The sequence below is a fragment of the Antechinus flavipes genome, chromosome 2, assembly GCF_016432865.1.
Source record: "Antechinus flavipes isolate AdamAnt ecotype Samford, QLD, Australia chromosome 2, AdamAnt_v2, whole genome shotgun sequence".
Classification (NCBI taxonomy): Eukaryota; Metazoa; Chordata; class Mammalia; order Dasyuromorphia; family Dasyuridae; genus Antechinus; species Antechinus flavipes.
The window spans coordinates 204,470,204-204,498,077 of record NC_067399.1 but is presented as its reverse complement, the minus strand read 5'-3'; the positions used below and the strand labels follow the sequence as shown (position 1 = coordinate 204,498,077).

The 27,874-nt window shown below is 33.4% G+C and overlaps 1 protein-coding gene across 4 annotated transcripts in view; it reads right to left on the bottom strand.

The window, feature by feature from the left end:
* ASAP2 (ArfGAP with SH3 domain, ankyrin repeat and PH domain 2) overlaps positions 1-27,874 on the bottom strand; it is a 260,499-nt gene that overhangs the window by 99,537 nt on the left and 133,088 nt on the right. For all 4 annotated transcript variants that reach the window (XM_051976086.1, XM_051976083.1, XM_051976084.1 and 1 more), the window contains exons 4-9: positions 27,657-27,731; positions 25,650-25,699; positions 19,355-19,484; positions 14,634-14,719; positions 9,185-9,260; positions 8,636-8,722 (exon numbers count right to left, since the gene is read on the bottom strand). In XM_051976086.1, the coding sequence (XP_051832046.1) occupies positions 8,636-8,722; positions 9,185-9,260; positions 14,634-14,719; positions 19,355-19,484; positions 25,650-25,699; positions 27,657-27,731 (504 nt within the window). The remainder of the gene's footprint in view (positions 1-8,635; positions 8,723-9,184; positions 9,261-14,633; positions 14,720-19,354; positions 19,485-25,649; positions 25,700-27,656; positions 27,732-27,874) is intronic.

Below are 27,874 nucleotides of genomic sequence, written 5' to 3'. Positions count from 1 at the left end.
TAGAACAGAAATAAGGTAAGCCTAGGTATTGACACATTAAGACTGAGAAATATTATACACAGGTATGCAAATAAAGGTTTTTAGTTGTACCTGGAGATAAAGGACAAATGAACATTGAATATTGCTCTAAAAAAGCATTTTTAAAAACATCCCTTGATTCTATATATATAAGATCCTATAACCTTCTGGATATTGTTCAATCTCAGCAAGAGCCCACTATACTGAATCTCTAAAACATGCGAATACCACTATATAGGAAGAGTACAAATAAAACTTTTTTTCATCTCTGAATTTGAATTGTGCTTAAGTAATAATTGTCCTAGACATAAAGTCAGTGAACTTAACACTTAATGACGTAGCCTGAACAAGGAGAATTAACTCCTTCTCCATTTCTAAGGAAAACGGGTCTACTAGTCATGTTTCTGATGAAAAGGACAAAATCTACTTCTTCAAGAAATGGGCTCGGTCCTTGGTTCTCTGGTACTCACCATATCTGAAATTGGAAATTAAGACAAGTCCTATCAAGTACCCCTGAGAATAAGTGCATTGGAAGGGGTGTGGAAAAATGATGTTCACCTAAATGAATCCTAAGAATGCCTAAGAATAACATGTCAAAAGAATAAATCAAAGCTCCAAGAAATGAGTCTACTGATTTAATTAAAAACCCCACAAAAATAAGTGGTGATATCACATGGCTCATACTGCTAAATGTGTATATGCTAAAGATATTAACTGGAACCACTTTAGACCTTCTGAATAGGTCTAAAAAAATTCATTCATCTCAGTATAGAGATCCCTAAGACCGAATTAAAGAGGAAGCCAACATAATTTTTTTTTTTTCTATTTTAAACCTCACATTTCTTGAGTGAATTAAAAAGTAAGTCACTGAGCTAAGTATAAGAGATACAAATAAAATCTCTGCTTTCAGAGTTCCACAGGGGTGACAACTTATAAATAATTACACTGAATGAGATCAAACTATCTTTTAAGAATTTTAATTGTTTTAAGTAAGTAGAACAGCATTTATCCCACAAAACTCTCAACCTACCTTCCTCCTAATTATTCTTGCTGAAAGTTCTAATCTAACCTGGAGACATACCAAAATTATCTTTCTTTCCATGTGATAAAATAAATTGCAACATATTTTCCTTTCCATATTCCTTTATATGGACATTCCATCCTTCCATATGACCCACTTAATTTCCTGACACACAATTCTAGGAAACAGGATCATGAAACAAGGTAACAGTCTCTTTATTTAGGGAGCCTCGTAATGTTATGGTCAAAGTTATCTTGTGGTCTACCCTGTCTTTATTAATTCTTTTCCCCTAAGAAGATCAGAACCATAGAGGGGATTAGCTTTAAGTCAAGAGAATGATCACCAGAAGATGAGCACCTATAAATTTAAACCAAGAGTTCTTTTTTTGTCCCACAGATCCCTTTAGCAGTCCGATGCTGCATAAACTGAAATACATAGGATTACAAATTATATTGAAATAAAGCTGTAATTAAAAAAAAACAGGTCATGGATTTCAGATTAAGAACCTCTAGTTTTTATAGAATTTAGCTGAAATATACATTTTACTGAATAAAAATGTTTGGGATTTTTATGGAATCTCAGAAGGATGTGATAATATCCTGTAAATATCACCTAGGCATGATAACATTTTAGGATCATAGGTTTTGGAACTGAAAAGGACTTTAGAAATATATGGCCCAATTTTGTCATTTTTACAAAGGACTCATACTTATCCACTTTTTAGATAATATAAAAGTGAGATGAAATACTAATACAACAGATGACTGAATTAAAAACCATCTACAGAGGATAGAATATTAGGGAAAATCAAATATGATGAAATGTAATAAGAATAAATATTTCTCTTCCTCCCCACTTCCCCCAGGATAGTACTTTATTTGTCTAGCCCAAGGGCTTTTAACATTTTTTTGTGTGTGAGGGTTATGGATCACTTTGGCTATCTGGTGATGTCTAGTGAACCCTTCTCTAAATGTTGCATAAAATGAAATGCACTGAATTACAAAGAAAATCAATTATATGGAAATATAGTTATAAAAAGATTTTTAAAAGCAAATTTATGGACTCTAAGAGACTTCTGTGGATAGTAAGCACAGAATCATGTTACAAAGGTAGTAAAATCAGTAAGTATAAATCATTTGGTGTTTAAAAAGCTGAAAGCAAATCTTCTAGATATTTTTTTTTTAAATTTTTTTGGAGGGAATACTGGTTTTTTTGGTTCCCCTTGTAACTGAATCTCATGCTCTTCTGCTGGAGCATTATTCATGTTATATTCCCTTCCTGTGGGTATTCCCTCTCGTGCCTCCTCTTTCCCCTCCCTAAGGCTCTGTCCTGGGCCCATTTCTCCCTCTGAGCACTCTCCTGAATGGTGACTTTTTCAGCCATCATAGGTTTAATGATTGTGTTTATATAGATGACCTCTAGATTATCTATCCTAGTCTCTTTCCCATTCCCAGTACCCCATCTCCAATTATCAGGAGAACATTTCATTGTTGATGTCTTTCTCAAACTCAAAATGTTTAAAACTGAACTCTGTCTATCCCATTATTGCCCCTTACCTGGACCAACAGCTTCCTCATTGGTTCCCTGACTTGGGTTTCTCTCTACTGTAACCTATCTTCCACTCAAATGATTTTCCAACTAAATTTAACTGGTTTCCTATTGTCTCTAGTATCAAAAATAGAAAGTCCTCTGGTTGTCATTTAAAGCTCTTTGTGATCTAGCTTCATCCGATTTTGTGTTTTATACACAACTTTACAGTACCCATGTTAAGAGTCATTGATCATGACTGCATGTCAGGTATATTCTTGTTCAATTTCTTTTACGTAGTCAAACAATGAAGAAATAGGAAAAATAACCAAAAGGATTCAGCATTGAAATAATAATGCAAGCTAAGTTTACTCTGTGATTAGAGGTAGAGAGATGGGAAAACTCAACTTGCTAGTCAGGAAGTCATTTTAAAATCTGTAACATTTATCTTCCAAACAATTGCATATCACCTACAATTTGCTTTATCAACTATTTTCAATTGCTTAGAACACTGAAAAGTAAATTGAGATCCAATTTCCAAAACCACCAACCTCAACAACAGTGGGGCAGAAGGGTTTAATACTGGCATGTAGCCAGGCAGAAAAGACAGCAGACAGCTGTAGCAAGAAATATTTATTTGACTACCTATGTACTCACTGGGGCAGATAGAGAAGGGGAAAAAATTTTAAAATAAACATGAAGGTAGGGTGAATGTGCTGGTAAATTTTTTATGCTTCTGCAAAGCTGGAAATAGCAAGCAATGTGAAAACAGTCCCATACTCCCAAACCTCCTAACAGTACTCAAGCAAAGCAAACATAGACCTTGCACTATGCCCAGAGGGCTGATAAACCTGAGTTGCTCTGCCTTGTGCTTTTTTTTTTTTTTAATTTTTTTCTTTTAATTTGGTGCTTTTCTTAGCTTCAGTCTTTCACTCAAAAACAAAAGTTTATCTCACCCATTCCTAGCAACTCACTGAAATGTCTGTCACTCTGGGACGCAAGAGGACTCTTATCTGATCTCAGTATTTCATTTTCCTTTTTTTTTTGTTTTTGTTTTTGTTTTTCATTTTAATAGCATATTATTTTTCTAATTTTAAGTAAAATGGCTTTTAATATTCATTTTTGTAAGATTTTGAATTCTAATTTTTTTCTTCCTTCTTTGCCTGTCTTGAAAGCAAACTGATATGTCATACATGTACAATTGATTTTTAATAAATTTTCATTATGACTCCTGTCAGGAAAGAAAAATCAGAACAAAAGAGAAAAACCACAAGAAACAACAACAAAAAGATAGTAGGCTTCGATCTATATTCAGTTTCCATAGTTTTTTCAAAAATTTCCATCCTAAGTCTATTGCAATTGTCTTGGAACACTGTATTGCTGCAAAGAGTTAAGTCTATCATAGTTTATCATCACATAATCTTGCTGTTATTCCTGGTTCTACTCACTTCACTCAGCATCATGTCATATAAGTCTTTCTAGGTTTTTCTGAAATTAGCCTGCTTATCATATCTTATGAAAAAAGAATATCCCATTACATTCATATACCATAACTTATTCAACCATTCCCCAAATTGATGGGCATCAATTCAATTTCCAACTCCTTACCATCACATAGATAAAAGGTATGAAGTGGTGCCTCAGGATTGTCTTAATTTGTGTTTCCTTAATCAATATTCATGAAGCTCACTTTAAAATCTATAACATTTACCTGCCAATTACATATCAACACTTCATTTTCAATGTACTGTTGTCTTCATTTTTCCCACCTCCTAAATTCTGTTTTTTTTTCCCTTTTTATCTCTAATGATTAGAATCATCATAAGATAATAACCTATAATTTGTAGATTGTAAGGAAGTGTGTATGTTTGTGTGTGTATTTGTGTTTTAACATTTCTACAACCACTTTTTAAGTGCGACTATATGCACTGCATGAAGCTATGGTCCGGTGGAGATGCAAAGATGAAAAAGAAATAATTGTCATCAAGGAATTTATAATCTAGCAAGAGTCATGATATAGTGATAGAGATAAAAGTTAAAATTAGAATGTTAATGAAAATGGACTAAGATGACAGGAAAGTACACTAATAAATATTGTAGGGGATGTGGGAAAACTAGGACACTAATGCATTATTGGAAGAATTGTAAAATGATCCAACCATTCTAGAGAACAATTTGGAACTATGCTCAAAGTGATATAAAATTGCATATACTAATTTGATGCAGCAGTCATTTCTGGGTCTATGTCCCAAAAAGATCATAAAAGAGGGAAAAGGATCCATATGTGAAAAAATGTTTGTAGCAGGTTTTTTTGTGGCGAGCAACAAATTGGAAATTGAGTAGATGCCCACCAATGGAGAAATGGATCAGTAAGTTATGGTATATAAATATAACAGAGCATTCTTGTTCTATAAAAAATGATCAGCAGGCTAATTTAAGAAAATCCTGGAAAGACTTACATGAACTGGTACAAAGTAAAAGATGCAGAACCAGGAGAACATTGTACACAGTAACATCAAGATTATATGATGATCAACTATGATAGACTTAGCTCTTTGCAGCAAAATCAATGCTCCAAAACAATTCCAATAGACTTGGAATGGAAAATGATATCTACATCCAGAGAAAACCATGAAGACTGAATGCAGATCAAAGCATAGTATTTTCATCTTTTTTGTTTGCTTTTTCTTTTTCATGATTTTGCTCTTTTGTTCTGATTTTGCTTTCACAACATGACTAATATGGAAATGTTTGAAATGATTGTATATGTATAATCTATATCAGATTGCTTGATGTCTTGGAGAGGGGGGCGATAAGTGAGGAAGGCAGAAAAAGTCTGGAACTCAAAAGTGAATGTTGGAAACTATGTAATTAGAAAAACAAAATACTATTTTATTTATTTTTTGTTGTTGTTGAGGCAATTGGGGTTAAGTGACTTGCGCAGGGTCACACAGCTAGGAAGTGTTTCGTATCTGAGACCAGATTTGAACTCAGGTCCTCCTGACTTCAGGGCTGGTGCTCCATCCTCTGCATTAACTAGCTGTCCCCAAAACAAAATACTATTGGAGAAAAAAAAAAAACAAACAAATACGAATATGCTGATGAAAAGCCAAGAGAGATAAATCACTTCCAAGTAGTTAAAATAGCTAACATTTATAGAGAATTTGAAGGTATACAAAGACCTTTAATATGCTATCTCATTTGATTTGAGAAGATTAGAACTGAAACTAGGTCTTGAAAGAGGAGGAATTCAACAGCTTTTGACAGAGGCAGAAGATGCTAATATGTGGAATGTAATGAGCAAAAGTGTAAAGAAAAGAAATCCTGGTTATGTTGTGAGAATGATAAATATATATATATACACATATATAATATTATATAATTATATTATCTATAAATACCTGTATTTATAGATAATATAATTATATTATTTATAAATATATATATTCTATATATAAATATATTGTCCTGTTTGCCTGGAGCCATGATATCAATGGTCACAAAATCATACCTAAGAATCCATATTGACTTAGTTTTCAAATGCACTGTGATTTATATTTTATTGTATATTTAATTATCTTGTTAAATATTTCCCAATTACAGTTTAATTTGGTTTGGGCCACACTTTGGGAGTGTGTGTTTGACACCTCTGGTCTGAAGCCAGGGTATATAGTATAAGGTGATGCTACAAAGGTAGGGTGTAAAGGATATTGAATGTCAAATTGAATTTGGGCTTTATTTGATAGAGAGGAGCTAAGGACATTTTTTGAGCAAGGAGGTGACAATGAAAAATGCTTTAGAATTGTTGGGGTTTAGAACTGTTTTAGGCTAATATTAAAGATGACCTTAGGAAAAAGGGGGTGGAAGTGACATACCAGCTAGGAGACTGTACCAATAACCTAGGCTTAGATAATAAAGAGTCTAATGAGGGGGGCAGCAATGGGAGTGGAGAGGAAAGAATGCAAGACAGAAATGTGGTCTTAGCCCTCCTCCCAGATTAAGAAAAAAGAAAGAAAGAAAGAAACCAAGACTCAGAGCTGAATTTCCCATACAAGCAAAGTGAGGAGGGAGATAGTACAAATATGAATAGGAGCAGAATGTGATAGCAAACTGAAACCATTCATGAAATATCAGTGTGTGGGGCACAAGAACTAGAAGGAAAAACCCTAAGAGCTATGTCCCTGAAGCCCAATCTCCTTGAATGATGCTCCATAGCAGGCCCTAAAGTACTAACATACTGAACCAAACAAGACTAATAAGCACAACCCAGTCTTTCTGTTAAATATTCACTGAAAACAATTCACAAAGGAATTTACACTGTAGAAAGACTGATCACCAAGACAAAAATACACATTAACTCATTCACAAAAATACAATTCTTCCTGTGAATGTTTACGATGATAGCTCCTCAGTGCAATGAAACCAGGAAAATACATTTCCATACACAATGGACAAAAAAAAAAAAAAAAAAAAAATCCAGGAAACTTCACTAAGTAGATAAACCAAGGAACTGGATTTAATTTATTTTCAACACCAGAAAGAAAATGGCAGTGTTCCAGGCTGCATTTTGAGGAGGAAACTTAAAATGACAAATTATGAGCTCTGGAAGTTCCTGGTGGGCAAAAGGAACATCAATTTCACTGTTTATGGTGAACTGGGAGAACCACGAGTCTCTGTCCTCTATTCAAGATTATGTGAATATAAAAGGAAATAAAGGGTCACAAATTTAAGCTACTTCCATCTAACAAAATAGTAAAGAGAGAAAAATCCAGTTTCTTGATGTTCAAGAAAGAAACATGCAAAGTACTTCAATTTATATAATTCTAAACTACTTACTCTCCTAGACTTCGGTCACAAAAGGCAAATGCATTTTCAGGAGAAAAAATAACAATATTCAGTTATAGGACAAGAATGCAAAAAAAAAAAAATCTTACCACTGAGCTTTATGTACTTAATTACTAGCATATTAACAAGAACCTGTTTTCTCACATCTATTAAGGATATCTTCAAGCATTTCTTATGGTGTAAAACAAATCTATAAATTTAAGAACAGCATATTCTTGGCAAGGTAATAGCTTAACAATACTGCACTGGATTTTATTATAAAAAACTGCCTTAAAGAATACCTTTAAAGTCAAATCCAACTAGTTTAAGACCAGAGTGTTGGTATGTTAACATTCAGTTGACCACACTTTTTATTGGAAATAATAGCTGGAAGGGACCTTACAAGATCCTCACTTGATAGATAATGAACATAAAGATTAGAAAAGTTAAGTGATTTGTCCAAGCTTGATGTCAGGATTAAAATGCCAAATTATAAACTTATTATTCTTTCTATCATACTATGACACCTCACATCCAAACATATTATTTTAGAAGAGACTATAAATTATCTGCCATTCTGATTTCTTTGTTGAAAGACACACATCTTTTTACAGTATGGGTTTAAATTCCTTATGTGTATAAGGAAAATGAAGAAGAAAATATCAATATTTTAATTCATAAAATAAATGGCATAAATATTTTATTCCTGTGTGACATAGAAAGGCAGAGCTATCAAGAACAATTCTTGAGCCATTGCCCATATAAGTGATACACAAATGTGATTTTACAAGATAGTTTTGAAGACATGTTCACAATACAAGAAACAGTGTGTCTTGCTGACTTTTTTCCACCGGAGGTTGAAAATAGTGGATTGAAAATTCATGGATTGAAAGAACAAATCAGTAATTTTTAGTACTAGATTGCCAAAGGCTTAGTGTGCTAATGATTAGGACTTAAAATAGCAACATAAATGATTTTATAATGCTATTTTAAGAATCGTAGGCTGGTAGAGCTAGAAGGCTGCATCAAGTTTACCCATTCCAACCCTCTCCAATTTATAGGTGAGGAAACTGAGATATCAAGAGGGTAAAGTGCCCAAGAATACTTTGGTAATAAATAACAGAACAAGAATATGAAGCCAGGTTTGGGGTCAAAACTCAGTGATCTTTTCACCTTTATATCACCCTTTTCCACAAAGGTATTTAGAAACAAACCAATAGATTCCCCAAAATTAAATCCCCTCACCTCTTTTTGTTCAACTTGTAGTGCTGATTTTAAAATATCTCGTAGCTGTATTAACTGCTTCCTTTCTTCATCCTGGGCTTGTTTGATCTAAATAATAAGGAAAAGATAAAATCTGTGTTAAAATGGAAAAAATACATGAGAAAATTTATTCCTTAGTTAAGATATTCCAAACAGCCAAAATAACAATAAGCAAGAAGTAGGAATATAAAGAAATTGACAACCATGCTAAGTTGTGTAGAAGACCACTGCTCAACACAAATAGCACAGCTTTGAAAATATGATATATTCTTTAAAAAAGAAAAAAGAAAAAAATCAAGCTCTACAGAATAGAAATGTACAATTTCATACATTCTCACTTTTTTATATTCTATACTGTATATGGAAATGCACATTTTGTTTTTGTTCAATTCAGAACATAAAAAATTTTAACGGGAATTTCTGATTAAAAATAACAAGGAAATTCAAGAACACAGGGTAACAACATTTGAAGTAAAATATTTTTTAATAATAAAAATCATTTTAACACAAATATGGGAGGTCACATCTTACTATGTGAAGATCTGTTGAAAGAGTTTCAATGGAAGGTTTGAGGGTTTCAACAGCTTTCAATCCATCCTGGAAGAAACTTAAAAAAAAAAAAAAAAGAAAAGAAAAAGACTGATCCCACAAGAGAAAAGACAATTTAGCTGATTTTTCAAGGGTAATTTAGAAAAGAAAGGAGAAAAAAAAACTACTTTAATGAGAAAGGGTCTTTAAAGTTCTTATAATTACAACAGAATAAAAAGGATGAAAAGGACCTCAAAATTTTGAGCAAATGAGAATTAAGTGGCACTTGCAAAATTAGGTTTAGGCAAAAGGAAAAAAAAACTATTTTCTTGATTCTGAGGAGCTACATTAAGTTTAAAAAAGAAAAAGAGCCACACATCATTATTTATTTTATTTTTTTAAGTTTTCCATTTATAAAACATATCCATGAGTAATTTTTCAACACTGACCCTTGCAAAATCTCGTGTTCCAAATTTTCTCCTCTTTCCCCGTCGCTCCCTTCCCTAGGTGGCAGGTAATCCAATACATGTTAAATATGTTAAAATATATGTGTATCTTATCATTATTATTTTTGCTATCGCCTAAAATATCTTCTTTGCCTGCAACATACAATGGGAAATATGATTCTACAGAAAAAGTGGCAATGAAGGATAATAACTAGAGCAGGGGTCCTCAAACTTTTTAAATAGGGGGCCAGTTCACTGTCCCTCAGACTGTTGGAGGGCTCGACTATAGTAAAAACAAAAACTTTGTTTTGTGGGCCTTTAAATAAAGAAACTTCATAGCCCTGGGTGAGGGGAATAAACGTCCTCAGCTGCCGCATCTGGCCCACGGGCCGTAGTTTGAGGACCCCATAACTAGAAGATTCGCTTGTTTGATCTTCTGACATAAAAGGACCTAAACCCAAAAAGTATAATATAAGAAAAAAGGAAGAATTGAGAAATGGAGGAAGAAGGGAAATAAAGAGAGGGAGGGAAAAGGAGAATGGAAACTAGAGATTTTTATTGGAAGAGAATGGACTATAATGATAAAGAAGAATGGAAGAAAATGATTAAGAAAATGAAAATTAGTGAAAAATAGGGAAATACCACCCACAGAGCCCAAGGAATATCAAGTTGAGGCAAAGGAAATAGGGAAGTTAGGTTTAGAAAAGTCAAAAGTCCAAGTATATTAATCATAGGAAAAATACAACTCAGAAATAATGCTCATAGATATATGCTTATAATGAATAGCTCATGAAAAACAAATGGAAATATCTGGAAGGAATAAGCTATTAAAAACAATAACAGAAAAAACATGAATTTCTCTCTACTAATGTTTTAACAATGTCTCATCTTCCATGGAGATGGAGTCTCTAAGATGGGATCCACAGCACAGATTCTATCATCAAAGCAAAAAGGTTAGTACCATCTTGGTACTAACTTGGTAACATCCCATCTTGGGGATGGACCAGCATGTGGATAGTCAGAGGAGAAGCTGAGCTAAGTGCACATAGGCCCATTACTAGGCTTTTCCATGGAAGGAAAAAGAAGGAATGAATTTTTGCTTACACCAATTCACAGTGACTTTCTAACTAAGGAAAAGACAGATAGAGGTAACTTATCTATTCTACTGGAAGCAGTCTTCAAGATTAAATAATCCTTAAACCAGTAAAGTATTTAAATAGTAATTTGAAGTTATAAGAATGCTAGGCTCAGAGCCAGGAGTTGTTCTTCAGTCATTTCCTTCTCCAACTCCTTTTACAGAGGAACAAACTGAAGCAAACAGAGTCAAGTGACCTGCTCAGGATCACATAGCCAGTAAGTGTCTAAGGCCAGATTTGAAGTCAGGAAGTAGTCTTCCTGACTCCAAATCCAGCACTGGATACTACTAAACTATCTTCAGAGCCAGGAGATAGGGATTTATTCCAGACTCTGACATTTGTGAAATGGAAAAAATAAATTTTTACTATCTGATTCAAAGGGAGTGAATCAAATAATTTGTAAACTAGAATAAGAAAAAAACATTCAGATGGTGGTGATGGGCAAAAATATTTTAACAGTATCTTAAAAATCTGTGCATATCAACTGAGGGGATCAAAGGAGGGAGAATTTTACATAAACTGCTTCATAAATGGCTCTTGGGGATACCACCTTCCAAAGACTATCTTAGGCACAAGCACGTTTATGCAGAATGTGGGTATTTCTTTGCACTTCTAACCCTGCTTCCTTTGACAAATCAAGCACCAGAAATATATGAAGTTGTGAAAATAAAGAAGTCTAAGAAAGAGAAAAGGAAAAAGAAAACAGGCGGTGAGTTCTACACAATCAGCAGCTAATCATTAAAGGCCAAGGGGAACAGATTACTATAAATCTCATACGTTAGTCTTTAGGACTAGAGTGTCAAGAGTGCAAAAGTTGGAAAGTGTGTTTCACCCTTTGGCTAGAAGTTCCAAGTTTAAAGGAATTATGGGTATGAGTTAATAACTAACCAATAATAGACCAATTTCAACCTCTGGTAACCCCAGTTGAAATATCCCTGGGGAAAGTAGAGCTCCAAGAATCTTTGCAACCTAGCAACCCTCCTGATAGTGAGAAAGTTCTGCAAGAATATCATTTGGTAGAGTTAAGCTAAAGCCATTTTAGCAGAATGTTGTTTTTCTAAAGATGTATTCATTGCCAGGATCAGCAACAAAAAGCTTGACCAATACTTATTATTAATATTAATAAATATTAATAACAATTAATTATTATAATAGCAGTTGACACTTATAATGCTTACAATGTGCTAGGCATTGCTAAGTACTTTACAATTATTATCTCATTTGACACTAGCAACAACCCTATGAGGTAGGTGCTATTATATATCCCAGTTTTATAGTTGCCGGAACTGAGGCAAACAGAGATTAAGTGACTTGCTTAAGATCACACAGCTCAATCTGGATTTCAACAGTCTTCTTGACTCCCAACACTTCACCTTGCTGTTTCAAAGACAATAAAATGCTAAATTTGATTTAGAATCCCAATTCTAACACTTACTAGGTATGTAAATGCCTCTTTCTACATGATCCTCTTCACACCAGCTGGTAAGTTTCCACTACTCCAAAAAAATTACTTTGGATTTACTTTATATGTGCCCTTTTTTTCTCCCACAATAGATCAAAAATTCCTTGAATGAGAGTTTATTTCATGTTTGTCTTATTCTACTCACACAATCTAGCAAATCCCGACTCATAGAAAGCATTAAATAAATGCTTACTGGTTAATACATGATTATTAATGCAATTAACTTTGGTGAATTTTAGTTTTATTATCCATAAAATGAAGTTGACCACCAGTTTTTGGTGTATGCTTACAAAACAAATCATCATTATAATTCAAAAGTGTCAAATGACGTCTAAGATTTCAGTGAGCTAAACTTTTTTATCCTAGTCCTCCATCCAAAGAAATATTGACTTTAACAAACATAAACACTAGATTTTTTTTTTCCAACTCTAAATATTTCCTGGCCTGAATCAAATTCTTGGTTCTATTTTTTTTTTTAAATGTCCTTTGAATTAATTCTCAAATTTTCCTGAAAATCTACTGCCCCAAAGTACCTAATTAATCCCTTTCTATTAAAAAAAAATCACCCCAATTTTAGATTTCTTGAGAAAGCAGACTTCCAAACTTTACCAGCAAAGACCACTAAGAGACTAAACTAGGAGGATTTGAATATAAGTTGGAATTACAAATGTTTCTGAAGACAAAAAAGAGATGAGAAATAATGATGATGACAATATTTTATTACTGCTCAGAACAGAGTATCAGAGTATCTTCCTTTCAGTGTACCTCTATCTTCCCCCTACCTACATTTAAGATTGAGATATAACATTTATGTACATAAAAAAGGAAATGCTACATACAGGCCCATTTTTTTATTTTGTAGGATCATTACTCTATATTTTGTTTTAAGAAAAGAAAATTCAAATCCTCTAGATGACTCTGGAAGTAATGAATATATGCATTAAGATAGTATGAAATCTACCTTTTAAAAGATCAGTAAATTTATCCTGTACTAGAGCACTTTACCAACACCTCATCATGGCACAGAGACTTGGATTAACAAAAGCAATGCCAGCTCTGTCAAGTCCTAGAAGGTTGGAAAGGCTTAACAGTAATTCAATGGAACAACATAGTTATGAACCTGCATAAAAAAGATGAGAATTCAAATTATTAGCTTTCTTACTCTAGACTATGCCTTAGTTTCATTTGTAAAATGGGCATAATTATGATCTTACCTCACAGAGTTTTATGAGAATAAATTGAGATATTATCTATAAAGTCTTTGCAAACCTTAAAGTAATATACAAATGCTAGCTATTAATATTAGCATTATTATTTACAAGTCAGGCAAAGGCTTATATGTGCTGATCAATCTACCTAATAAGTTCAGAAAGGTTCATCATTAGATTGACCACCAAAAACAAAACAAAACAAAACAAAACAAACAAACAAACAAAAAAACAAAAAAACAAAAAAAAGAAGAAGAGGAAGAAGAAGTAGAATTATTTTTCAGGAACTCATGAAGCTATGGAGAAGGCTACAATCTATCTCAATGATACAAATGCCTACAATGATGAAATAATTTATTTTTAAGAAATACTGAAGTAAAATTATGCCCATAAAAGATCAACTTTCTCTTTCAAATGATAAAAAAAAAAAAAAAGTTGCTAATCTTTTATTATAGCAAAGATTTATAATCTTTATTATAAAAAATGAAACTAAGGCATAGCAACTAATCAGTTGGGCAACTAAAAATTAGAAAAACCCAGAATAAACACTGAGAAATAAAATAGTAACAATGAAGAGATTCACTTCCTAAATTTCTCCCATACAAGGGGAAAAGAGGAAAAAAATGAAGAAATGTAATGGCAGCTACCCTGAAGCTAAGAGTATACATTTATGTGAAATTGTTTGGCTTTAAATGTGCTCCAAGGTGATAATGTTTTCTATGCTCAGAATAATTTGTTTTCAAACTTGTAATTCTCCACCTATATAAAATCATTTTTTACTTATCACACCTCTTTATGCTGTTTAACTGTGGCTGAATTTTAGAAATGGAAAAACTTAGAAAAAAAGTAAATTTCAAGCTCTCATTCTTTTTATATGCAACAAAATATACTAGTCACACTGATTGTGGCAGATGTCATGGTACAGTAACTCAAAAACTTTTATTTTAATCTAATGTTATGCCATTGGTGCTATCATCATTTAATAAACATTAAAGCAACAGAAATTAATTTAATGGAACAAAAACACTTTATCCCCCCACATAAAAAAAGGAAAAAATATTCTACAAAGATAACAAGGCTAAATGTAATTCTGAATGAGGGTAATTAGTAGATTTCTTTTCTATATTAAAATATCCACCGCTTCCATGAAAAAAAAAAAGATACATTTTAAGTATAATCACAAGGAAAAAAAAAACTTACTTGCACTGTGCATGAAAATATTTGATCAAGTTCTGAAGTAAATCAACTCCCTTTTTAATCTTGATTTCATTAACCTTTAGTAAGTACTGTTAAAAAAAAAAAAAAAGAACAATTCACAGGAATAATCAGGCAACTAAAAAGCAAAATGTGTCAGTAACATAAGACCAACTAGAATATAATTTCCATAATGGTAGGAATCATATCTTTTATTCATTTTTTAAAATCCTCCTCCAAATGTGAATCTTGCAATTAGACCTAAATAAAAATTTTCTTTTGTAATTTTAAGTGAACCAATCATTTCTATATCAGGACATTTAATTCAAACAGTAATTAATTCCCTATACTGTGTGCTACGAACTATGAGAAAGTACATTAAAGAAAGTTAAAGGCTGCAAATATGCTACAGGTATGTGAGAGGATGCATGACAAAGTTAAAAGAGTAGATTTTAAGTCAGGAGAAGTGAATACAAATCCCAGTCTTGGTGTTTCCTACATGTGTAGATCATGAGGAAACCCACTTCTCTTTAAATATAAATTTCCTCCTGGAGAAAACCAGAATAACATTTGCAGTACCTAACTCATAGGTTTATTGTAGAGGAAATGCTATATAAATGTCAACTAGCTGACACTAGAGAGTACATTAGACTTGGAATCAGGAAGACCTGAGTTCAAATCTCTCTTTAGCTGTGTACCTTGGCAAGTCAATTAACTTCTCTGAGATGAGTTTTTCTCATCTGAGAATTCTCAAATGAGAATAAGAGCATCTACCTCCCAAAATCGTTGTGAGGATCAAATGAGAGAATATTTGCAAGGCTTTGTGCTATATATTATTGTTAGCTCCAGAGAAGTATATGCTATCATATATATTAAACAGAGAATCAAAGCAGTGACTCAAAATCTTTGAGAAAATGTAAAATTTTACTGTAATGTATTCAATTACTTGATGGGCATGCGCCCCTCTCAAAACTAAAAAGTTCTGCTTAAATCACTCAAGTGAATTTTATTACAATAGCTGCTTCCAACAACCAAAGTCACCAGGGCTATCAAAAGAAATATAACCAAAAATCACAAGGTTTGAGAATCAATGTTCTAACCCAGCTAAAACAATAAAACAACTGTTCATTAAAACAAAAAATAATCAAAACACTTTTAACAGTTTAAAAAATAGATATTTTAATGAAATATAATATCTCATTTCCTCTATGTGCCTTTTTAAATGCTTTTTCTATCTATGTATATTTTTTCATACATTCTCTAGCCAACATGCATGCTACTGTTCTAAGTCTGCTTTGTTTGCCAAATGGGGCACTAATAACTCTTTATATTTATATATAACACCACAATTTGTTGTCATTCCTCAATCATTGTGCCTATTTCCAGATTATCCTTAACATAAACAAAGCCTCTCCGGATATTTTGATATATAAACAAGGCACTTGCACGCGCGCGCTCTCTCTCTCTCTCTCTCCCCTTCCCCCACCTTAGGGTATAATCTACATAGTGGAATCAGAAAAAAAATTTAGGACCAATTTCTACAACCCATGTAGTATCTAATGACTTGGTCAGGGAGCTCCTCACATCTTACTTTAACTTAGCAGAGGCTAAAAAGAGCCTTGGATTTGGATAGCAGAGAAGCAAAGCTTAAATCTTTGTTCCACAACTTTAGGCTATTTGGGATCTTGGTCAAATCACTCACCTCTCTCTGAACTTTACCTTAAATTCAATTTCTGAAGAGGCTGAATCAAAATCTTAGACTGCTTAGGTAATGCAAGTTTGCTACAAATGGCATAAATTATTAGAAGAACTGACACCTATTGAGTGCTTTAAGGTTCACAAAATACTTCACATACCACTTTTTAAAGACAACAACACTGAAATATCAAAACTGATATCCCTAATTCACAGAAGATAAAACCGATACCCAGTGGTTCAATGATTGACACATGGCAAGAAAGCCTTTGTTAAGCCAAAAGTATATCAATGTTAAATTTTAATATTATTGTATTAATATAACAGATTGCTATGCTGATAATTATTGGCTAATTATTAATGTTAATTACATTGTATTAACTGTTTTTATTAATCATTCATTGTTATTAATTACTGCTACTGATAATATTAATGATAGTGTGGAAGAGCAAGAGAAATAACCAATCAAATTTATGTTAAGCTGTACTATTTATTACTCATGTGTAAGGTGCTAACAAATTTATAATTTCAGTACTAATCAGGAACTGGATTTATATACTAGTTTTATATACCATTGAGAAGAGAAAAATAAAGGATGCTTCATCCTTCCAATTAAGCAAAAGGCAATTTAAATTTAGGGAAATCATATTTTTAGCCAAAAACACAACCAAATCTGAAATATCTCAACATAGGTTCAAGAAGAGAGGGAGGGTAATAGTGGCTTTTGCATTTTTCTTTTTGGAATCGTTTTCAAAAGCTTTCAAACAAGTTTTAAAATGCATTTAATTAAAATAGGGAAAAAAATATTCAAAACTGAGTAAGTCTGAATGCCATCTTTAAGACATGAGTTTCTCTTTAAATTGGACCTGGATATTTCATAGACATGCCAACTAATGCATTTCTAACAGGGCAGATTGTTCCTTCTAATAACATGCTCAATTACACATTATATAGAACCATTAGAAAGCTTATCAAGTAGTATGTGCATAATTTTTTTTAAGTTTTTTTTTTTTCCCCAGGCCAAAATCTAAGGCTCTGTCTAAGCACTGGAACACACATATAAACACACACTCTCCAACTGAACCTCATTTGACCTTCATGTCAACCTCAAAAATAATCAGGGCATGAGTTGTTATTCCCATTCTATAGATGAGGAAAGTGAGAATCAAAGAGATCCATTGACTTGCCAAAGATCACATATTTTATAAATTGTGGAGCTGGGACAAGAACTTTCTAACTTCCAATATAATACAATGCCTTTCATAAAAAGAGTTTTTTACTACTAGTCCAGACTTTAAATCTTATTTGACATAGAGAACTCTTATTGAGGAAACTATTTTGTCAATATAGACTAACAATGGGTTCTGCAACTTGTAGTTTCAGAGAGTTATCTTGGGGCACGTAATCATGTGACTTGTCTAGGATCACAAAGCCAGTATGTCAGAGGCAGGACTTGAACCCAAGTCTGTCTTTATGACTCTGAGGCCAATTCCACTTCACTGCTGCCTCTAGATTGTTGGTTAAATTAAAATATTAATTCTGACTGTCAATACTGGCCATTCTCATTAATTTAGAGATACATTGCAAACAAAATCAAATTACATTAAAATCATTTAGTAAAGTGCACATACATACATTCACCATTGTTTGTATTGTGTTTTTTCATTTTAGTTAGCCTCCACATGTAGCTTCGTCCCTTGCCAGTTAATGTTTGATCTAGCAAACACAACTACTCAAAATATTTCTTTAAGTTAGACATATTTTTGAACACAAAACTACCGCCAAAACCAGTCACCAGATTTTGTTATTATTGTTGCTTGTCCTTCATCTTCAAGGAGGGACAATATCACTAATGTGATAACTAGATTGTGTATGAAATGTATTTGAATGAGGTAGAGCTGTGCAAAGAAATCAATTTACATAAATGAATTAAAAAATTACTTTTGGATTCCTTCTAGATAATCAAGAGTAAATTGCATATAAAGTTGATTTATGATGTCATAAACCCATATTTGACATAAATTTGTTTTAATTACCTTCTAGAGCTTGAACACATTTTATCAAAATATAAGATACTTATATTACTAAAAAGAACAAATACTGGGCTAGATAGATATGCTAGTAACTCCAGTTTTCTCATATTTCTTCTACAATTAAAGTATTAAAAAAAAAAAAACCCACTACACTGCTATCTAACATCTTAGCACTTATTCTAGGATATTCTTCTTTCACTAAGTATGAAAAAAAAAAAAAAGAAGGCTGACACAGTGTCCCTATCCCTCTCCTTCTTTCCCAGGCCAGGATGGTTGGGTAAGTGCCAGCAGAACGCATCAAAACAGAATAGCTCTGGAACGACAACTAAGCTTCCTTGATCTCAATAAATATAATTACTAAAGTAAGTAAGAGGAATCTATTTGAAAATATCTTTAAAATGACAGGCAGTTTAGCTTTTTAAAAACAGGCCCTCATACAATTTGAATAGGAACTTTATATCATAATGTTCCCTTTTTCCCCTCAAATGGCCTTTGCCTTTTGTTCCTTTGCCTATGACCTGATAAGGTGGGGAGCACAGGGAAGGGGCAAACCCTTTAGGTATGACATCAGCCTCAAGACAAAAAGCTATGTGAAAGGGCACTGAGCAGGGTCTGTCATTTTATGCTCTAGGGATAGAGTGTGTGTGTGTGATGGGATGTTGTTTGTGTGTTTCCATGTGTATGTATGTGTGTACAGCTAGCTTTTCCCTATTTTTAGTTTCTTCATTCAGTGAACAATCCAGTGTTAATCTATTCCAGTCCCATGTTAAAGACTAAGGTTTCCTTATTTAAATTAATGTGGTAAAGTCATTGGGAAAAATTGGATCCAATAACTATGGTGCCCTTGAGCCTAATAGTTCTTTTAAAAAACAAAACCAAAGCTCCTTTGGAAAAGGATACGTCTACCTACAAGACTCCTAATGAGAAATAAAAGCAGATTTCATTTGCTTGCTAGGCTCTTTACCAGCAATGGACATCTGTGCTTGTTCAGCATCTTACCTCGCACATTTGTAGCTGGAAAAATCTCCTTTCTTTCTCCATTTCTTCAGCAATTTCAGCTCCACTTATTTCAGTGCGAATCATCCCATGAAGTTTGGCATGTTCCTTTTTCTCCTTCTCTATTTTTGTCCTGGGGGAAAAATACCAGCAATAAATCAAGTTGCCTATTGACCTAACGATTCAGAGCAGCCTCCCCTACTTAGTACACAGTTTGCAGAGAATGTATCATGCTGTAGCATGATCTCCTGAGCACTCATCTGTAGTCAAAGTCAAAGGTTCAAATCTTAGTTCTGTTATGCATGTCAAAGACTTTGGACAAATCAATTCACATACATAATGCTCTCCTGTACAGATCCCAGGCTACTCATGAAGACCAGATAATCTTCAAGATCTTTTCTAGTTTGTCCTTCATTCTCAAAGGTCAATAACAACATCACTAATATGATTATCCTGACTAGTGCATGAAGTAGATTTGAATGAGTAGTTGTGCAAAATCATCAGGCTACATGGATGAATAAAACAAAATTCTCTCTCAGGAAAATTTCAGTGTCTACCACTTTCTACTTTCCTACACACACACACACGATAGAGTGCCAGACCTGGAGTCAGGAAGGCTCAGATTCCTCATCAAATCTGGGCTCAGACACTTACTAGCTGTGTGGGCAAGTCACTAAATCCTGTTTGCCTCAGTTCCTCATTTATAAAAGAGGTGGAAAAGGAAATGGTAAACCTCTTCATTAACTTTGCCCAAAAAAACTCCAAATGGGGTCATGAATAGTCGGACATGACTGAAAACACACACACACACACACACACACACACACACACACACACACACACACACCATTCTGTGCATATATATACTAAATACCTAATGTCTACTTGAATTGAATTGAATTAAGAGAAAGAATCCTAAACTGTGAATTGGGTTAATTAGGTCTCAGACCTGATTCTACAACTGATTTGCTAAGTGTGATCTTAGACAAATTACTTCATTTGGGGGTCTGAGTCTGCTGTTAAATGACAGAGTTGGACGTGATGACCTCAAAACTCTGTTCCAGCTATAAGACTGTGGGTTGCTTAGACCTGTCCTAAAATATTAACAATGCCAACCTGTCTTCAGGGACTTTATAACCATCTAGGGCAGAGAGAAGAGTATCTGACCCAGGGGCCCAATTTGGCCCTCAGTTTGATTTCATTTTGCCCATAAGGGTAATACTGCTCTGATCACTGCTGCTGCCATCCAGAGAATAATTTCTCCCTAAGGGGCTAATGTGGAATTGAGTTTTATGTTTCCTATTCTTAATTTAAAAAGCACTTAAATTGAATGTTTTCTTTTGCTACAAGGGAAAAAATACCCACCACGAATTAAATGACTTTTTGGTTTTTTTAAACTTATAATTGACCTTTGATGGACTCTTTTGTTAAGCCAGTGACTCTCATCATAAGATTCCCCACTCTTGTCCTAACTGCAGTAATAATGAACTAAATTTAGCTATATGGGATAGAAGCCAAGAGGATAACAGAGGTCAGCAACTCCTAGCATGTGCCAGAAGGTAGCATGCCAGGCCATCTGGTCTGCCCCCTCACCCAGTACCATAGCCATGACTTAACCAGTCAGCTATATTGCCACCCTCCTCGGTTGTTGTTGCTGCTACATTAGACTTTCCATCACTCCCCTCCCATCTGCCAATGCCTCCAACTCAAGCAATAGGAACCAACCAGGACATAGGCAGAAAAGTAGAAGGATGGAGTCCTGTCATTGGTAAAGGCTGCACCTTGATGAAGTAGAGTGAGCAATGAACTGGAAGTAAGGAGATTTGGGATGTACGACTTGTGTGATCCTAGACATTTTATGTGCTCTTCTTCCATTTTTTCATTTATAAAATTTAATGGCTAATGAAGATGATTTCTAAAGTTCCTTCAAGTTATGACATACTATGCCTCTACAGAGTGAAGTCATTGCCCTAATTTCTCTCAGAATGGCTATGTTATCCTTGAATTTAAACCCTTGTTAAATAGCTTTGTTTAAAGCTTTTTAAAAAGAAGTTTTTCCTGTAGAGAATTATTTCTTTTTATCCTAAAATTCCCTCCCTCAGCCTTTTTGGAGTACTTCTCAATTATAATGTTTTGGGATTCCTCAAACAATTCCAAATCCCCTCCATCCAACTTCAGAAATTTCTGTCACAGACTTTCTATCACATCAGTCTGTCTTTACCATTCTACACTAGTGGGCCAATTCTTTTAAGTTATTCCTGCATGAAAGCTACTCTTTCCTTTGGACTGTTTCTTACAAATAATTCTCTTTCAACTCCAAGAGGCAGGATGATGTAGTGGAAAGAACACAGGCCTGACAGGCAGGAAAACTAGATTCTACTACAGGTTTTGCCCTTTAACTTGTTAGAAAACTAGACAAAGCACTTAAGTATTCTCCATCTCAAGCTCCTTATTTGATAAAGCAGGGGGAATAAGGCCAACCCTACTTGCCTCTTGAGTTGTTTTAGAGATCTCATTCAATCTAGCAAACATGCATTAAGATGTATAAGGCACTATTATAGGCTATGGATATATAAAGGACATAATATTTGCATTGAAGAGCTTAAATTCTAAGGGAGGAGGAATACAGTAAGGCCATAAATAAAAATAAAAGAAAGTAATTAGAGCAAGGCAGCCACGGAAATGTCAAAGTGCTAAAAGAAATTTGAGGAAAGAGAAAATGAAAAGGGAGATAGGGAAAAGAGGAGGAGAAGGGGAATCAAGAGGAGAAAGAAGAGGGGGAGGAAAATAGAAGAGAATACTTGTCTCTGGTAGAGGGAGGAAAGAGAATCAGAAAAGCTTTCATGGAAAAGGTAACTCAAATTGAGACTCAAGCAAAAGGGAAATGACTAATAGACAGGATTAAAAAATAACTATTCCAAGCATGGGAAATGTTATGAGCTAAAGGACAGGGGCAGGAAAGAAATAAGACAGAATAGAAAATAGAAAGTATTTCAATTTTGATAGAACAAAAATGTATAAAACAAAAGATGGCTGAACAAATAATGCCAGAGATAGTAAGTGGAGGAGACTTTGAGTCAAAAGTTTAAACATTATTTGGTAGATAGTGATGAGCTACTAAAGGTGTCTGAGTTGAGAAGTGGCACAATTTGATAATGTTTTAGGAAGGTAGGCTGTGGGGACAGATTAAAGGTAATCCAGCAGCATAATGTCCTTTTGTCAATCAGTAAATAAAATATCCAAACACATCTGCAATAAATTAGGTTGAGTTTTATTGTGTTTTGTTTTATTTTTAGGAAGGGGCTGTTACGTGTAAATACCCTGTTTTGCTATATCTCCATTATTGTTTCCCTACTAATTTCATCTACTGACCTCTTTGGATCTTTTCCTCATTTTAACCTTTCTTTCTTCTTTAGCAAAACTTGCATTTTTCAAATATTTTGTGACACTTATTCTTGGAACCATTAAGCTTCATAGCACTATTACCTAAGGAATATAGAAACTTCATAGCCCCGGGTGAAGGGGATAAACGTCCTCAGCTGCTGCATCTGGCCCACGGGCCGTAGTTTGAGGACCCCTGCTTTAATGTATTAGCTATACAATATAGAAATAGACCGCTTCATTATCAAAGCATAAATAGAACTATTATGAGGATAAGCATCTGACTAAAGGTAGATTCAGTTAGGAATCCTTGGATTCAGAGAAATGGCATAATAGAGAATTGCTGATTACTTGCGGTATTCACAAAGATTATCCTAGGCACTTACTAGATTACTAGGGATAATAAGCTACAATGAAGGAACTCTTGACTATGTTGTCTGAGCTTCTATAGTTAAGAGACTTCAGAATAGCTCTAAAGGTAATCCAGCAGCATAATGTCCTTTTGTCAATCCGTAAATAAAATATCCAAACACATCTGCAATAAATTAGGTTGAGTTTTATTGTGTTTTGTTTTATTTTTAGGAAGGGGCTGTTACGTGTAAATACCCTGTTTTGCTATATCTCCATTATTGTTTCCCTACTAATTTCATCTACTGACTTCTTTGGATCTTTTCCTCATTTTAACCTTTCTTTCTTCTTTAGCAAAATTTGCATTTTTCAAATATTTTGTGACACTTATTCTTGGAACCATTAAGCTTCATAGCACTATTACCTAAGTACCCCAATGGTCTGAATACAGGACATATTTTCTCTAATATCTCATTATTACTAAAAGAAAGACAACAAAAGTATGAAGAGAGTAATGACAATAAAACAAACAGAAATATTTTTATTTGAAGTGAAAATATCTTAAAATTTTAGTTATTTTGTGCAATTGTTTTCCAATGCATACCTATATATTAACATCAATATTATGAAAATAAACATTTTTGAAGACTTCCATAACTTCATGAAGAATAAAATGAGCAGAACTAGGAGAAGGATTTGCACAATAACAACAACACTAGAAAAACAACCAATTTTGAAAGCTGTAAGAACTACAATCAATAAAATGACCATTCATGATTCCAGAGGATCAATGATGAAAGCATTCTATTTGCTACAGAAAAATACTGGATTTAAGGTATGGAATTAATCTCTCTCTCTCATACACATACACATACACACACACACAAACACTTGTGTACAGTCAAAAGAGGAACTGGTTTTATTTGACTATATAATTTCTTACAAAAAATTTTTCTAAATATATTTTTAAATGAGAATAAAGAAAGAAAATGTTTGCTAACTTTTTAAGAATATAGAAGATGAGATGGTAAAGAAATGTGAATGTGAAATGACTTTCAGATGAAGTCAACATGTGATTATTAGTTTTACTTAACTGTGTTACTCTGTTACAAGAGACCTCTCAAAAAGTGGTAGTAATCTATAAATTCATGTAATACTAAAAACAAAGTATCAAAACTGAAAAAAAAAAAAAAAACCTTTTTTAGCCGTATAGTCTTCATTAAATGACAATTTATATTCATAAGCAGCTTTTATTCAAAGTAATGGATTCGTAGGTCTCCTCATTTATAATGGTGAAAGCAGCAAAGAAAGAATAAATTGTTTCAAGTCAATAAAGCAGTAGATTTTACTTGGTATGGGAGACAGGAAACAGACAAGTCCCAAAACTGAGCAGTTTACTTAAAAGTCTCAAACAAAAACATGGATAGACAATAGTATTTATGTTCAGTAAAGCCACCAAGATTTAACTGGAAAGGACCTAAACCTACCCCTCCAAAACTTCTGAGATTTATAGATTCAGATTCATAAGTGCCATAAAAATCCATCTACTCTAGCCATGACTGAACCAAAAAATTGGTAACACTTTCACAAGCAGTCAGTCAATCTTTGCTGGAAGTCATTTAGTGAGAGAATTCATTATTTCCCGTTATTAGTCCCTTCTCTTTTTTGATGGTGCTAAGAAGTTTTCCTTATCTTAAGCCTAAATATAACTTTCTGCAACAATCAGACACTACCTTTAGTTATGGCCAAGCAAAAAATTTCTTACTTATGTAATAGCCTGTCAAATATCTGAAAGTAACTCTCCACCCCCTCTCCCAAGACCATAAGCACTTCGGTAAGATTCAGTTTCCTCATCTTTAAAATGGATATGCACCCACTTTTCATCTCCAAGCCTGCTGGGTTATCTCATACCTTCTCACTTCTGGGGCTCCTACTAGATGGCTATAAAAATCCTTTTCGATCTCTCCAGAGAAAATGATGGCACAAAAGACATACAAAACAGAGAGGGGCTAGCTTATGACTTTCAAAAACCACTCAAGGCATCTGAGAAAATAAAAAACCCTGCCATTATGAATGATAAAAAATCATTTCAAAAGATACTATCAGTGATTTTAATTGACTTAACTAACTTTCTAAAAGTAATTTTCTTCAATAATTTAGAATGATAAGAGAGGAAAAATCCAAGGAAAAATTTATTTAAATGTTTTCCAAGGAATATAAAAATGCATTTACAAAACTAATTTTTAAATGGAAAATTAGAGGATTGCAGGACTTTGTCAGAAAGCTTTGATTATTTATTCTAATGGCCTCATTTTACAGATGAAGAAACTTGAAGATCAAAGTAGAAAAGTGACTTACTCGTAGTCATAAAGGAATAGGCAGAACCAAACTTTGAAGCCAAACTAACTTCAAAATGCTCCTCAAGTATCTGACATCATAATGCATAACCACAGCAAAGTGGATATTTTCCTCCCTGAAATAATTACTACTTAAAATCCCTTTGAAAACTATAGCTTAGCTTTAACCTAGAAACAAATTCTGCACTATTTCTAAAAGAGAAAATACTTACACTTTTGTTTCATAGTCCTTCCAAGCTTTGTCAAAAGGCTTTTTCAGATCCTGTAAATACAGAGCACAAATTAGACATGGCAAAGGATTAACTACCAAGTAATACCACTTATTGCAGTTATATATTTTAAGAGATAATTAATTGCTATTATTCTATATGAGATTCTAAACTACAATGAATCTACCTAAAGTACAAGTTCTTAAAAATTAAGAGGAAGTACTGTTAACATTCTCTAAAGAATGACCAAGTACCATTTTGAATATATATATATATATAAAATTATAGATATATAACACATGAGTGTGTGTATGTGTGTGTGTGTGTGTGTGTGTGTATATATATATATATGTATATATATATATGTATATATATATATGTATATATATATATATACATATATATATGTATATATATATAATTCTAAATTGTTGCACCATTTTATTTTCATAAAGTTAATTAAGTGAATTCTCAGTTCAAATCCCTACTATGGGATTTGGTTTTCTATCTGCTTTTCTGCCTCTTTTTATATGAAGAGGCCACAAAAATTTAGATGTATGTGCTAGACACAAAGTCTAGACTAAAAACTGTCTCTAAGTATAGAATGATTCACCTAAAATAGGAAACAATAATTATCCATGTTTGCTCAATGCAAACTCCAAAGACTAAGGGAAAAAAATTAATAGATGGCTAACTAGTCCACTAAATGATCCCAACAGTCTTCTTGTCTGTGCCTCTTGAGCAGGGACCTTAATCATTATTTCCCAAAGATCTGAAATGGATTGAGTTGTACTGAACACTATGAAATAGCTAGCTATGAGAGCTTTACAATTGCCTACATTTGCCATGATTGAGAACAGTGCCTTTAACTTTATTCAAATCAGGCACTAGTAAAGAGTGGCCAATCTCTAAAATGAATGAAGCTACAATTTTTTTTTCCTTGGAGGGTCTCCATTTCGACTGCATTCAATCTTTTTGCAAAAACAATTTATCTATGATTTCTCAAGCTGATATAACCCTGATCCTTACCCATCTGTATATTCTGGAAACCATTCAGAACTTAACACTGAAAATTAACATGTCAAAGCCAGAAAAACTGTCAGCTCAATAACACACATAATTTGGAGAATTTTTAAATTAAACCAATTCATTTTCCAAAAATGCAGGTTTTTAAGATTGCATCACTATGTAGGAATTCTCACTCTTCTTATAATAGATGAGCAGCACATAAACCAGGAAAACTACCATTTGAGAGCAGTTCTTCCTGATGGGACTTTCGTTAGTGACATATGCAAGAGTAGCATAATAATGAGACCCCAGAAATGATTATAGAAAATATTAAAAAATGTGGTGGAAACCATTTGCTTTCTGTCTTTTCACCGATTCAACTGGCTGGCTGAACACACAATTAGATTTTAATTGTTTGTTAGCCAATTTGAAATTGAATGATAATTCTACCAACAAATGAATGGCAATATTCTGATACATTAGGACGTTAGATGTGCCCATTTCCTTCTCCTTTTCCTCCTTTCTCCTTATCCTTCCCATATGCTCTCCTATTTCCAATTTAAAGTAAAAACCAAGACCTGTCTAGCTGGCTCAGATGTCAAACTACAGTAATGGAAATGCCCAGGGTAACAGTAGCACTACTAAATCCCACAGGTCCCAACTATGGTTATGACTCTAAAACCCTTACTGAAGCTATTTATTACTTTCTTTCTATAAACATATTATCCTCTCTACTTCTACTATCCATTGTATATTTATACATGCCAGGCTGAAATTAGGAACACCAAGAATGCCCATTCTTTTGGCTCATGATGCCAATAAGATAGCAAATAAAGGCAAATGTGGAGAACAGATGGCCATCTCATTCCCTACCTCCCCTATATTAAAAACATAATGAATATATGAGCTGCCTGCTTTAATAAGTTAATGTTATTCTTAATGCTAGATGGTATGAAAAAAAATTCTATTTAATGATTAGAACTATAATGCTACCATACCCACCCCTTTTACTCCTTTCAGATCTCCTTTCAGCAAACTGTCCAAAGGAAAAGAAATGATGTTGTTCATATTCTGAATCTAAAAAACCAATAAACAAAAGTTAATTGAATTCATTGTCCTTTTCAAAGAGGAAAGGAGAAAAAATAATAAAAATATCACATAATACATAAATCAACCTCCAGGGCTTAAGATCATTTATGTAATAAAAACAATTTGTATTC